Source organism: Dipodomys spectabilis, unplaced genomic scaffold (assembly GCF_019054845.1).
Source record: "Dipodomys spectabilis isolate Male_0828 unplaced genomic scaffold, ASM1905484v1 ptg000075l, whole genome shotgun sequence".
NCBI lineage: Eukaryota > Metazoa > Chordata > Mammalia > Rodentia > Heteromyidae > Dipodomys > Dipodomys spectabilis.
In genome coordinates, this window is record NW_024870752.1 from 13632356 (window position 1) to 13647402 (window position 15047).

Consider the following 15047-nt stretch of genomic DNA (forward strand, 5'->3'; position numbering starts at 1 on the left):
GTAATCCTAGCTACTCAGGAGGCTGAGATCTGAGGATCGCGGTTCAAAGCCAGCCCGGGCAGGAAAGACCGTGAGACTCCTATCTCCAATAAACCACCAGAAAACCAGAAGTGGCGCTGTAGCTCAAGTGGTAGAGCGCTCGCCTTGAGCTGGAGAGCTGAGGGACAGCGCCCAGGCCCAGAGTTCAAGCCCCACGACCGACAAAAAAAAAAAAAAAAAAAGGAGGAAAAAATTAGTTTCGTTTTTGGTTTCAAAGATTTCATCCATCATGGTGGGGAAGGCATGGTAGAGCCGCACTGTTCAACTCATGGCAGCCAGGAAGCCAATAATATAAGGGCAAATGGGAAGCAGGGGAGAGGAAAGTCAACACCCTTGCCCACCCACCATGACCAACTTCCTCCAACTAGACCCAACTCCTCTTTTGAGAAAGCTCCCAAACAGCACCACCACCAGGGACCAAGCATTGGATACATGGGCCTGTGGGAGACATTTCATACTCAAACCACCACGTTTTTCCCTGGCCCCCAAGAGCTATGGTCATCTCAATGCAAAATGCACTTAATTTATCTCCAAGAGTCCCCACAGTCTTAAGAGTTCCAATGTTGTTCAGAATTCAACTCTTCTGAGACTCAAGGAAAACTCAGCTGTGATACAAAGAGTAGAGAAAGGAAGGCAAGAAGGCAGGAAGGAAAGGAAGGAAGGAAGGAAGGAAGGTAGAAAGAAGGATGCAGGGAGGAAGGAAGGGAGCAAAGGAGGAGGGAAGGATTAAACCAACAAATGCAATAAGGAAGACATTTTCCCCTAAACTAAGGTATTTTCTTCTAATAGAAAATGGCCCAGCCAGGTGCCAGTGGCTCACACCTGTAATCCTAGCTACTCAGGAGGCTGAGATCTGAGGATCACAGTTCAAAGTCAGCCTGGGCAGGAAACTCTGTGAGACTCTTATCTCCAATAAACCACTAGAAAACCGGAAGTGGTGCTATGGCTCAAGTGGTAGAGCGCTCACCTTGAGCTGAAGAGCACATGGACGCGCCCAGGCCCAGAGTTCAAGCCCCATGACCAATCAAAAAAAAAAAAAAGAAAAGGCCTATCACTGTCTTAGCACCTTATTTTCTAAGGACATTGAGTTTATAGGTAACTTTAGTAATGTCCTTGAGAATGATATTTTAAATTTTAATAAGTGCAAAAAAATGTAATTATGGATGAAAAACAGAGGGTCACATGAATTATTATATTACTTTCTTTTCCATTGAAGCATGTCAGAGTGTACCCAGAATAAACTAAGAACAGAATTTGAGGGCATCATCAAGGAGTCTAAATGACTTGGCAATTCTGCACATTGAAAAATGGGTTATATTTAAGAACAATAAAGAACATTTATATATTCAAGAACAATATTTAAGAACATTTTATTTTGGTGGCTTGCTCCCGGCTGGGAGAACAATTATACCTGTTAGTTCTGTGAACTTCTATTGCTTTTAGCCTAACATGGTGACTCATTTCCCTGTACTGAATCTCTGTCTACTAAAAGATCACTGCATTATTCGTCATGCCCCCTCTGATTCTCATTTTTGCTTCTCAACAAAAAAAATTGCTTAATGATGAAAAAAGGAAGAAAAGAAGGAATGGACGAAGGGAGAGAAAGAGGGAGGAAGGAGAACAAGGGGGAAATGAAGGAAAGGAAACAGAGAGAGAAGGAGGGAAATAAGGAGGATTTATCTTATCTGAATGAGGGTCAGATGCCAATTGCTCAAAAACAAGCAAACAAAAGAAGTCCAAGCAGTGATTCAACAAGGCAGTGACCTTTAATCCCTTGTCTTCTTCTCTGAGGAAGTTAGAATGTCATGTGCATCCTATAGAACATTTCTTACAGAGTTACTCTTGGTTGTACCTCAAGCTAGTCTTTGTCTTCAAGCTCTCTGCTGTCTGCCAGTTCCGACTGGTTTTAATGTAATTCTGAACTTTCCAAACCTTCTTTGCAATCACAACAAAGTTTCCAATAAGGAATGGCTCTGGTCTTCATGACCTCAATCTGGGTTCCTTGTGCCCTTCACGCACATCTTTTTTTTTTTTTTTCTGTCGTGGAGCTTGAACTCTGGTTCTGGTTGCTGTCCCTCAGCTCTTCAGCTGAAGGCTAGTGCTCTACCACTTGAGCTACAGCGCCACTTGTGGTTTTCTAAGCAATTTATTGGAGATAAGAGTCTCACGGGCTTTCCTGCCCAGGCTGGCTTTGAACCTCAATTCTCAGATCTCAGCCTCCTGAGTAGCTAGGATTACAGACGTGAGCCACTAGTGCTCGGCCACCTGAATCTTTTAAGTAGCAAATACCCTTGATGATCAAGTATGCGAAACTTCCTCAGATGGGCCAGAGAATTCTGCCACAGCCTCCCCTCCATGCTGCTTCCTTCTGCGTGTCCTTGTGGCCTTTGTCACATTGAATTGTCATCATCCCTTGTTATCTGGCTGACTCACTCCACAAGGCCTCCACAAAACAGAAACCACAGTCCACCTTCAGGTGCTTATCAGCCAGGACTCAGCTCATACCTGAGAATGTCCAGGAACTGCTGTGTCTTTGCACTGACACACTGCTGAGCGAAGTTCCTTCTCCAAAGGCCTCATGTAGCCCCACCTGGGCCTTTCTGTAAAATCTGGAGACTCCAACTTCCTTACTGTCTGTGCTCTCCACATGCTCCCCTCAGAGTTCTCCTTTCTCAGGTAGCCACTCATTGTTTCTGGATGTTCTCCTACTTCACATCCACTCAGTAAGAAAAACAGAAATGCCCCACCGGAGTACTGCCTAGAAATCGAGAGATCATCCAGTTCTTTGGCATTATGTCTCTGTGGTATTTTTCCAAACTATGAAGCTATCATGCCTTTTCGGTGCTCCTAAAGGGCCCATGCTATGTGGTTTGAATGGCCATTCCCAAATTAAAATTGAAATTTAGCAGCATTAAGCAATATTAAGAAGTGAAGACTTGAAAAGGTGACTGGGTCACAAGAGTTCTTCCCTCGTGAATGGATTAATGCCACTATGGCTGGAGAGGGTTAGAGATCTCTGGTGTGGGCTCCTGTAAATTGAGCCCATCTTTGTTCTTTGCTGTCTCACATGTGCTTTCCTGTCTTCCCTGTTAAGACTCAGCACAATGGCTCTCACCACATACTGGTGCCCTGTTTGGAAACATTCCACTTTCAGATCGTAAACCAAGTAATCTTTGGTTGTGTGTATATTATTCACATTGCAGCATATTACAGCATAAAATTGACTGACCCACCCCAACTCCTTTTGTAGGCATTGTGTACTCAAAACCTCTTATAAGCAAGGAAGGAATGGAAGACCTTTACTATTCTTAAATTCACCTCTCTCAGAGTACCTCTCTTCCGAAATAGTAAACATCTTTTTCTTCCAACAAGGAAATATTCTGGCTTAGATTATTGATAATGTAAGTTCTGAAAACTCTTGAGTTATAGGCAAATTGATGTTTAAATAAATATGCATCTCTTTATTGATTCTTTGGTATTCCTTAAAATGTATCATTCTTTCTTTAAGCTCCCTCCTTTTTCTGAATACAGGAATTATTGTCCAGTTTTTCTGGAGTGCAGTACTGGAGTTCAAAGTCAGGGCCTTATGCTTGCTAGGCATATGTGCTGAAGCTTAAGCCACATCTCCAGCCCTAAAAGCAAATTTCAAGCCCTTCCAATTCCATTCTATTTCATAACTATTTTTGCCAAGCTTGTGTGTATCCTTCCAAGCCATTTCCTATGCACTTACAAATATATTTGGGCAGCTATGCAAGTAAAGTACATAGAATTTTTTTATTTGTCTTGAGTTCCAGAACTATGAATGAGAGTCAAAGCCAAACCCCACAGAAATGACCCTTTCTGTCATACCCTTTTATAATGTTCTTGCCTGGTGGGGTACAGTTCTGAAAAGCAGACAATTGCTCAGTACTTAAACTGCTAAACTAAAGCATAATGTCTGATGCCAGTGGTGGATTTTTGAGAAGCAACATCGGCCTGTCAGTGCCCGTGGTCTCACCTCCTGCTGGTGGTCCTGATGTAAATAGATATGGGGCTGGGATCCCTGAGGGGTGGGTGCAAGTGTGGATAAGTGGCCATGTTCCACGAAGGATCCCTCAGAATCCCAGATTCCTGTGATAAATGCTGCAAATAATGGCCAAACAGACCAAATGCATTTGCTTTAAATTCTTCTTCAATATCTTTGCATAAAATCATTTTAAATTTTCTTCTAGTATAACTTTGATCTCTTCCATAAAGCAAAATCGAATAGGCTGGTGCTATAGAAACTCCTGGCAGCTTCCTGATGCTTAATACTTGATGAGAGTAGGACTAGCAGCAGGACTGCTGGGAACGGGAAGCAGATACTTAAGTATGTGATTGCATTTCGTATTCTCATTTCATAAGAGATTCTGGCTGCATAGCAGAAGCAAAAGTTGCCCATTAATGGATGCTAATGGGAAACCTAATGGGGCAGGAAAGGGGCAGAACACTTTGCACTATGGCCCATGACAAAGCACAAGATTGACAGACAGATGATAGCATGGCAGTTGTTACAATAACAAAGTGAAGCCCCTTGCCCTCCAAAAGGCTGAACCAATATAAAATAATGCCAGGCTATACAACCAAAGGAATGCAAGTCAGCACAGGACAGAGACATCTGCATTCTACATCCGTCGCAGCCCTGTTCACAGTAGGCAAGCTGCAGAGTCAACCAGGTGACAAACTGATGAATGGATAAAAAAATGTATGCTTATCCTATGGGATGTTAGCCATAAAGAACAGAATTATGTCATTTATACAAAAATGGATGGAACTATAGAAATCATCATCATCTTAAGTAAAATAAACAGGATTCAGAAAAATAAAGACTACATTTCCTCTCATCTAAAGGAAAAAGATGGACATGTACATAAGTGGGTGACTCCTTGAGGAAACCAATGAGAGATAGGAGGGGGAAAGATAGAGGACAAAGGAGGTTGAGAATATAGTTGAAGTGCATTATATGCAGGTGTAGAAATGCTAATAAAATCCAAAGTAAAACTAGTTTGTAACTCCTTCTCCTCAAAAGGGATCATCATAGAAAAGAAAAATGCCAGGGGCTGGGATGGTGGCTCAGTGGTAGAGCGCTTGCCTTGCATGCATAAGGCCCTGGGTTCGATTCCTCAGCACCACATAAGCAGGGGAAAAAAAGCCGGAAGTGGCGCTATGGCTCAAGTGGTAGAGCACTAGCCTTAAGCTGAAGAGCTGAGGGACAATGCCTAGGCCCAGAGTTCAGGCTCCATGATCGGACCCAGAAAAGAAAAATGCCAGGTGCCAGTGGCTCACAACTGTAATCCTCACTACTCAGGAGGCTGAGATATGAGGATCACAGCAAAAAGCTAGCCCAGGAGGGAAAGTTTATGAGACTCTCAATTGCCTACCAAAAAGCCAGAAGTGAAGCTGTGGCTCAAGTGGCAGAGTGCTAGCTTTGAGCCAAAAAGCTTGCTGGCAGTGTCCAGGCCTGACCTCAAGCCCCAGAACCAGCATACACACACTCACACATACACACACACACACACACACACACACACACACACACACACACACACACACCACAGAGAGAAACAAGTTTTATTTTTTAAAAAAAGCAATGCCAGCCAAATCCTGAAAGCTTTCTAATTACATAAGTAAGTGATATGTATATTAACTATATATAAAATCTCAATACAAATGAAGCATATGAGCCAGGTATTGGTGGCTCATGGCCTGTAATCCTAGTTAATCAGGAGGCTGAGATCTGAGAATCACAATTCTAAGCCAGCCCAGGCAAGAAAGTCAGTAAGACTCTGTGTGTGTGTGTGTGTGTGTGTGTGTGTGTGTGTGTGTGTGTGTGTCGTGGGGCTTGAACTCTTGGCCTGGGCGCTGTCCCTCAGGTCTTCAGTTCAAGGTGAGCGCTCTATCACTTGAGTCACAGTGACACTTCTGGCTTTTTCTGCTTATGTGGTGCTGATGAATGGAACCCAGGGCCTCATGCATGCAAGGCAAGCACACTACCACTAGCTATCTTCCCAGCCCCATAAGACTCGTATTTCAAATAAAGCATTAAAAAAACAAAAACAGGAGTAGAGCTGTGGCTCAAGTGGTAGAGTGCTAGACCTGAGCAAAACCGTTCAGGGATAGGATCCAGGCTCTGATCAAGTCCCAGGACCAGCACACATACATATACACACAAAAGCCAAATAAACATATACTTACCATTTGCAGATATAGAAATATTTCATAATAAAGAAAAGAAATTATCTTTACTTGATTGTACATAAATAACCCACTATTAAGTATTTTCATGTGTGGCCTTGTTTTTGTTTTTGTTTTGTTGGTTGTGGGGCCTGAACTCTGGGCCTGGGCACTGTCCCTCAGCTCTTCAGTTCAAGGTTAGTGCTCTACCACTTAAGCAACAGCACCACTTCTGGCTTTTTCTGCTTATGTGGTGCTGAGGAATCAAAACCAGGGCCTTATTCATGCAAGGCAAGCAATCTACCGCTGAGCCACCTTCCCAGCCCTATTTGTTTTTTTTTTTTTTTTAATACATATATTGTCTTTGTGTGTGCTAGTCATTTTTGAGAAAAGTTCTCCAATTCCTGCCTGGCATGCACATGGGCTTTCATCCACTTCTTTCAAGCTTCCCAACATAATTGGGATGCTATGTACATACCACAATGCTCAACTTTTTCTGCCCAAGCTAATACAGAACCACAATTTCAAGCCTCCTGAGTTGTTAGGAATACAGATGTGAGCCACTGGTGGCTGGCTCCTTTATGGTAACGCATAATGAAGTTAGGAGTCTCTTAAAAAATTAAAAGTCACCGGGCACTTGTAATAATAGCTACTCAGAAGGCTGAGATCTGAGGATCACAGTTCAAAGCCAGCACAAACAAGGAAGTTTGTGAGACTCTTATCTCCAATTAATTACCCAAAAAGCAAGTAGTGGAGCTATGGCTCAAGTGGTACAGTGGTAACCTTGAGTACAAAAAGCTTAGGGACAATGCCCAAGCCCTGGATTCAAGCCTCAGAACAGGCACACACACACACACACACACACACACACACACACACACACACACACACACACACACACACAGTCACTCCAACTTCTCACTCTTGTGTCAGTAGTCATATGGAAAAGTGTCTCAATCTCTTACTAGGCAATAGGGTCCTGGTTCATAAGCACTTTGTCTTTGTTTCTCTTTTATGGATACTTTCCTGAAAACTTCGCCCAGTGATTTCGTTCAGTAGCATTCACTTAGCAATCTCAAGTTTCCAAGCAATGATTAGAGATTGGGCTAAAGCAAAGTGTACAAAATGCAAGCCAGGAAAAAGCAGCCCACACCTGTAATCCTAACTGCTCAGGAAACTGAGATCTAAGGGATGTGATTTGAAGCCAGACCAGGCAGGAAATCCATAGACTCTTGTCTTTGGTTAACCCTCAAAAAGCTGGAAGTGGAGCTGTAGCTCAAGTGGTAGAGTTCTAGCCTTTATTGGAATGAGTGGAATTTCGGAGTTATAGAATACAGGTACAAAGCAACTTCCCACAAATTTACACTCAAGTTCTGTCAACATATGGTCAGTCAGTCTTAAGCAACCTATTGTCAGTTTTAAATTTTACGTATCTTGGGGCTGGGAATGTGGCTTAGTGGTAGAATGCTTGCCTTGCATGTATAAGGCCCTGGGTTTGATTCCTCAGTATCACATAAACAGAAAAAGCTGGAAGTGGCACTGTGGCTCAAAGTGGTAGAGTTCTAGCCTTGAGCACAGAGAGGCTCAGGGACAGTGCCCAGGCCTTGAGTTTAAGCCCCAGAACTGGCCAAAAAAATTTTTTTAGCTATCTTGACTGGAAGTATGACTTAAATGGTAGAGTACTAGCTGTGAACAAGAAAACTAAGAGTGTAAATCACTGAGTTAAAGTCCCAGTATCAGCGATTTTGCTATTTGGGTAGCTATACTAAATTGGGGTTATAATTTGAAATCTCTTGATAAATAATGGGATTAAATCTACATTTCATATTTACTTTTGTTGGCCATTGGCAATCTACGTTTTTTTTTTTTGCTGGTCCTGGGACATGAACTCTGGGCTTGGGCGCTGTCCTTGAGCTCCTTTTGCTCAAGGCTAGCAGTCTACCACTTAAGCCACAGCACCACTTCTGGATTTTTCTGTGATTAATTGGAGATAAGAGTTTCAGGGAAGCTGGGCACCAGTGGCTCACGCCTGTAATCCTAGCTACTCAGGAGGTTATCTGAGGATCCCGGTTTAAAGCCAGCCCGGGCAGAAAAGTCTGTGAAATTCTTATCTCCAATAAACCACCAGAAAAACTGGAAGTAGCGCTGTAGCTCAAGTGGTAGAGCGCTAGCCTTGAGCTGAAGAGCTGAGGGACAGCGCTCAGGCCGAGTTCAAGCCCCATGACTGAAAAAAAAAAAGAGTTTCAGAGACTTTCTTGCCCATACTGTCTTCAAACCATAATCCTTGTATCTCAGCCTCCTGAGTAGCCAGGATTGCAGGTATTAGCCACCAGCATCTGGCTTGGCAATCTACTTTTAGGCTAGGACTGGCCTGTTCTCTTGTTATTTCTATTTCTTGTCTATTTTTTTATTTCATTACCTTTCAAATAAACTTTAATTATAAGAGTTCTCATATCATTCAAAGGAACTCTAGGTCAGCTACATGCACTGTAAATATTGCTAAACTGTATTTAAAAGATTCACGAAGTTGCAGAAGAAAGCAGAGTACTGAGATGCTTGTTCACGGCTTCTCTTTTAGGTAAAGAGTGAACAATTAAAAAAACCTATACCAAAAACTATCTCACTCTGAGAATAAGTGTTGGGATTTATTTAGTGGTATAGTATCTTCAGAATAGCATCAAGAAAAAAGCCAACATTACGTAGTGGTTCAGAGGAATGTGGCTGTCTAGGTACCTGAAATGGTGTCCCCTGGCATTATTTTGGTGAGAAAGAGAAAAGCAGCCTGTTACATGAGGAGCTTGCTGGTAGGCATTAGACAAGGCCACTCTGACTTTGATGGATAGAGACCAAAGTACAGCCCACTGTAATCATGTCTAAACAGCATGGGAAACATTTGACATTGTCCAACCAAATGGTTAGACATCCCCCTATGTTAGCTGCTCTGCTTCACCAACCACAACCTTTATCCTCAGTCCAGTCTTCCATCTTGGGAATATTTGTTATTTACCACTGGGAAAAGTTCCAATATTAAATCCAGATGGGAATTGCTTCAATGGATTTTTTGTACCTCATATTTTAAACAAGGCTGTGATGCAGGGCACCAATGGTTTACGCCTGCAATCCTAACTACTCAGAAGGCTGAGGTCTGAGGATCACGGTTCAAAGCTAGCCCAGGCAGGAAAATCTGTGAGACTCTTCTCTCCAATAAACCACCAGAAAACGGGAAGTGGCACTGAGGCTCAAGTGGTAGAGTGCTAGCCTGGAGCGGAAGAGCTGAGGGACAGTGCCCAGGCCCAGAGTTCAAGCCCCAACAGATAATTAATAAAAGGCCATAAATAACAGTATCCATACCTGGATTGGAGTAATTGCTGTGCAACTTTGTAGGTTTACTAAAAATCATCAAGCCAAACAGCTAAGATGAGTGAATCTCATGTTATATATAAATTATACCTCTAAAAAGTTATTTAAAAACAATAATCACAGAGTAGACTTGCTTGAGTTCAATGGGCAAATATCTTCCCTTTGTGGCAAGTTACATGACAAGCTAAATTTTAAACAGTGGGAATTCAGACCAAGTAGTATTTTTATGGTTGGAATATGTCCATCTACATTATAGAGATCCATCATTTTGTGTGTGTGTGTGTGTGTGTGTGTGTGTGTGTGTGACTCTCTGGGGCTTGAATTTAGGACCTGGGCACTGTCTATAAGCCTTTTTGCTCAAGACTAGTGCTCTACCACTTAAGCCACAGATCCATTTCCAGCTTTTTTGCTTGTTAATTGGAGATAAGAGTCTCATAGACTTTCCTGCTGGGATTGGCTTTTAACAGTGATCCTCAGATCTCAGTCTCCTGAGTAGCTAGGATAACAAGCAGGAGCCACTGGCACCCAGTCACCATTGTGTTTTGTAGGTGACATTTTGGGTTTGCTTCTATGGCTTTCAGTTTTCCAGATTCTGGTAACCAAATAATCCCTCTTCTGCTTGTAACTCCTTTAGGTCATAAACCAAGTCCTATTTGGAAACTGTTATAGTTTGAATTGAAGTGTTGATATATATATATATATATATATACATATATATATATATATATGGTTGAGATATATTAATATATCTCATATGAATATATGGTTGAATATAAAGACCTCCAAGAGGGTCTTGTGTTGAAGACCTGAACCCTAGCTTGTAGATCTAGTCATTGAGAAGTATCTGCTTCATGAGGGCTCTGACCTAATCTGTGGATTAATCCATTGACAGATTTATAATTTGATGGGCATTATTGGAGGGGGACACTTTCAGAGGTGGGAGCTAGTTGAGGAAGGAGGTCACTGGAGTGTGTTCTTGGGAGCTCTATCTTGTCCTGGGCCCTTTCTTCTCTGCATGCCCTTGTTTCCTGGCTGTTATGAGGTGAGCAGCTCTGCCTCATACCTGGCTGGCAGAATGCTTTGCCTCATTAGAGGCCCATAGACAATAGAATCAGCTAATCATGGACTGCAAATATTCCCTACTTTGTTATTTTTATTACTTCCTGTTTTAGGAATTAAGGAAGAAGGTAGAGAACTCTTCCTGTATTTCTCAGGTCTTCAATTCAAAATAATATTTATACCAAATGACATGATTTAGATTATGATAGGTTTCCTTCAGTGCTTACTGATGACTTACTTTTTGTCCCTTGTGACAGAAAATGAAGGACAATAGGTAATATTTTTTCTTGTAGAAAATCTTGAAGGCCTATTCATTTATAAACATTTAACCAGTAGAGTATAATGTACAGTTCCTATGAGCACAAGCACTTTTTCTAGTTTCAACCCAATACAAAAGTAGGGTGTCCATATTATATGTATATATGCACATATATATGTATATGTGTGTGTCCCTTAGACTACTAAATATTCTAAGGATTATTCACTGTAATGAATTAATATACTAAATAGTCATTGATCATCTGGAATTTTTTATTTTTTATTTGCTAAATATGACAATCCTATGCAGAAGTTGTAGGAAAATCAGAAAATTAGGATTCTTAATTGTCTTAGGAGGCAGGAATGGAACTAATGCCAGAAAAATTTTATTTATTTATTTATTTATTTTTGCCAGTCATGGTACCTGAACTCTGGGCCTGGGCACTGTCCCTCAGCTCTTCAGCTCAAGGCTAGTGCTCTACCAGTTGAGCCACAGCACCACTTCCAGCTGCCAAAAAAAATTTAATTGCAGTAAACTATACATAATATAAATCTATGAATTTTTTTTACTATTTTCACGTGTGCAGCTCAGTAACATAAGTATCTTCACACTGCTCTACAACAACCACCATTGCCCATCTCAACTTTTTCTACCATGCCATACTGAAAGTCTGTACTCATTAAATAACACCCTTCTCCTAGCTTCTCTGTAACTATGTTCTACTTTGTGTGTGTGAGTGGTTATTTTTTTTTCGTGAAAATGCCATATTATTAGTTTTAAATCCACATTGGCAAATGCCCTCTGCAGAAAAGGAGAGAGCAAATCAAATCCCTCAAGTTGTACAGTCAAAATAATCCAGTCACAAGTATCAGGACTTTATAAGAACAGTCATCGTCATGAGTCTAAGACAAGGGAAACTTCCCTTTTCCGCTTCTCCGATTGGCAGGACAGTGCCCCAGAGCACAAGCGCCACAAAGCAACTGTACCCTTAGGTAGCCCTTGAGGGGCGGGGCAACCTCTCCACCAGGCCCCGGCAAGTAGTAACCAAGGGAACTCCAGGAGAGGCGTTGCCCAGGAGAGGCCGGATCCGGAAGTGGGCTTCACGCCGTCCTGCGACGAAGCCCCACCCACAGCCCCGCCTACCCGGAGCAGAGGTACTGGGTGACGTGTCCCAGGAGGAGCTGGCGAGGTGCGGCCCGCCGGCCCCGCGCTTGCGCGATTGGCGGGCCGGGAGTGTCTGGAATCCGGAGGTCCTTCTCACTGGGAGAGGCTGCGTTTCTCCGGGTTTTTCCTGTTACTGAACCCAGGATACTGAGGTAGCTGCGGAGGTTGTCGGCTGGAAGCTTGGAGACGTCGGACCTCCGGATGCCCAGGCTCCTCTTGGTCTGTGAGAGGCGTCTGGAAGAACCTCAGCCTTAACCTGAGTGCAGAAAGTCTGCGATTCGAAATCCACGTCTAGCATCCGTGTCATCTGGCAAGGATGGGTCACGCTGTGACTTCTAGTTAGTTTACTTTCTCCCCGCTTTCTCCTGGCTCTGGAGAGGTAGGGGCAGAGACGAAGCCCTTCTCTCACGGGCAATGGGACAGTGAGCAAACATGATGGTTCCACATCGTGGAAATGTTGCTGGGTGCCAGAGTTAAAAGCAGAAGCGTGTTAGACCCCTGGGTGAGGCAGGAGTGGAAACCCGCGGGGTCCAGGCAAACTCAGATTTTTGGCTTGGCCTAGTTGGTAGCTATGAACGTGGAAACTATGGGGACGATTGAATTCAGAGGGCCAGCAAGTAGTACTTGGGGAGTAAGGGAGAAGGATCATCTCCCTTAGGACACTAGTGTTATTTTTATAAGTAGGAAAAAGTGGGGAAGAATTGAGGTGGAGGCAGTGAAATGATGGTTAAGTTTTGGAGGTATCAGAAAAATAGAAGATGGTGAACCAAACTCAATTCCTTCTCCCTTTTCCTATTTGGAGAAACATATTAACTTCGGTGTACCAACAGAATATTATAAATACAGATTCTTTGCCCAAGTCCAAGTTTCAGTATGTTGATTTATTGGAGGGACAGAGGGAAGACAAACCTGCTCAAGCTCTGTTCCATTGACTTTTGTTATAAAGACGAGTACCCTTCCTCTGGGCCAAACAATGTGTTCCATAAATTTTATTCACTTAATCTTTACAACACTGTAGGAAGATGGAAGTTGAGTGGACTTGCTTTATTCCTTAGTCCCAGTTCTCCCTGGATTAACGACCAAGATCTCAGAAGTAGACAGTGGTGTCCCTGTTTGCACAAACCGACTGATTTTTTTTCTTGTTCTGGTTACTCTACAGTATGTATCTGTAGTTTTTCATCTTTGCAGAGTGCTAGCTCTTTGGATATTTGGTGAAAGTTATAAAGCTTCCCTCAGGAAAATACACAGAGATGTTACCTCATAGAGCCACATCTGACACTAACTTTCCCCCATGCCCTCTAAACATGATCCTCCTATCTTGAATTGTCCTTTTTATTTCGGAGTTGGAGGTACTCCTAGGCTGAGTCTTTATTTTGCATTAAGATGATGCACTTAAGTATTCTTTGACTTCCAAAGGTCAACTGACATTTTATCACCATAATTCTTGAAAAATACTCAGGATATGCAACATATACTCATATGTGCACTTGCACACATGGACACAATTAGCACTTCATCCATGAACAGTTCCTTGCCAGAACTACTTCCCACTTTAGCACTTGGGTGTATCTGTGAATCCCGTTGCAAAGAAATTCAACATTAGCTTTTTATCCTCCTATGTATTCTCTCCATCTCATTTCCACTCAACCTTAAAGAGATGTTTATTGTGTCCAAGATTACTGTCACACACAAGGATTTACTACAGTACTGGATGCTTGGAAATTGTTCCTGCAAACACCAGTCAGTAGCTGTCTGAAGATTTATGGATCTTTCTTCCCTCTTTTGCCTCTTTATCCTCTGGTGTCCCCTAACTACGCCCCCCTCCTCCACACACCTGCCCCCAGCTCCGCCTCCATCACCAAATGACTTGGGGAGCTCCAGTTCTGTGATAGAAGCTGGCGTGCCGTGGAAAGGGAACCGTATGTTCACGGGGATCTATTACGATACAGCAGCAAACAGCAAGGCTCAGCAGCCGGACAGACGCGACCACCCTCCACAACGCCCCAACCAAGGTCTCAGAGAGAGTCTCGAATCCCGGTGTGAGCGCCAAAACAGCCAAGCGGAAGCCACCCAGCAGCCACCCGGCCGGCGCGCGGAAAACCCGGAAGGTGGCTCTCCGCCCCGCTCCCTCCCGGAAGCTGCGCGCTGCGCTGGCGGCGCCCTCACTGAGCATGTGCGAACGGCGCCGCGCATGCTCCTTGGAAGTCCGGCTCGGTGTCTGTTGCGGGGCCCGCGGTGTCCCCTAGCGCAACCGGAACTAGCCGTCGTGGGTCTGGCCTCCTTCGTCTCCCGCGGCCTCGTCGTGGTCTCCGAGCCTCCTCGCCCCTCCTCCCCCTCGTCACCCTCTCGGCTCGGTGTCCGTTCCGCGAAGCCGCCGTCATGAGCGCGAGGCTGCCGGCGGCGTCGCCACCTCGGGGGCCGCGGCTGTTGCTGCTGGCGCTGCTGCTGCTGCTGCTGGGGGCGGCCCCGGGCCCGCGCCCCGGCCGCGCCTTCTACCTGCCGGGCCTGGCGCCCGTCAACTTCTGTGAAGAAGAAAAGAAGACCGGCGAGTGCAAGGTGGGTGCGGCCGTGCGGTCCCGGTGCACGGTCGGAGGGGGGCGGGGGAGAGCCGGGGTCCCCGGTTAAGGCGAGGGGAAGGGGGTGCGCCAGGGGCGGGGCGGGGTGGGATTTGCGCCCGCGGCAGGGGTGCGCACGACCCTGGCGGGGGGCCGGTTCTAGAAACTCGCCCGCTTTTGCTGTGCCAGGCAGCAGGATCAGCTGTGCTCGGTTTTCCGGGGACGGGAGCTAAGCGCGGCCCGACGCCCCGGGCTGTGCGTGAGCGCGGGTCCGCGAGCGCGGCGGGTACGGTCCCAGCCCCGCACCGCGCGCGCCGAGGGAGCGGGCGGCCGAACCCCCACCCCCGGCCGGGGAGCGGCTCGCGCTCCGCTTACCACTTCCAGTAACTTTTAACTTCCTTGCCTCCTGTTTTATTGCG

The 15047-nt window shown here is 44.6% G+C and overlaps 1 protein-coding gene across 2 annotated transcripts in view; it reads left to right on the plus strand.

Moving 5' to 3' along the window:
• The first annotated feature begins 14253 nt into the window (after positions 1-14253).
• Tm9sf2 (transmembrane 9 superfamily member 2) overlaps positions 14254-15047 on the plus strand; it is a 58757-nt gene continuing 57963 nt past the window's right edge. Inside the window, exon 1 of one of the 2 annotated variants that reach the window (XM_042682637.1) lies at positions 14254-14629. In XM_042682637.1, the coding sequence (XP_042538571.1) occupies positions 14453-14629 (177 nt within the window). In that variant the 5' untranslated portion in view covers positions 14254-14452. The remainder of the gene's footprint in view (positions 14630-15047) is intronic. The other variant, XM_042682638.1, reaches the window with a different exon arrangement.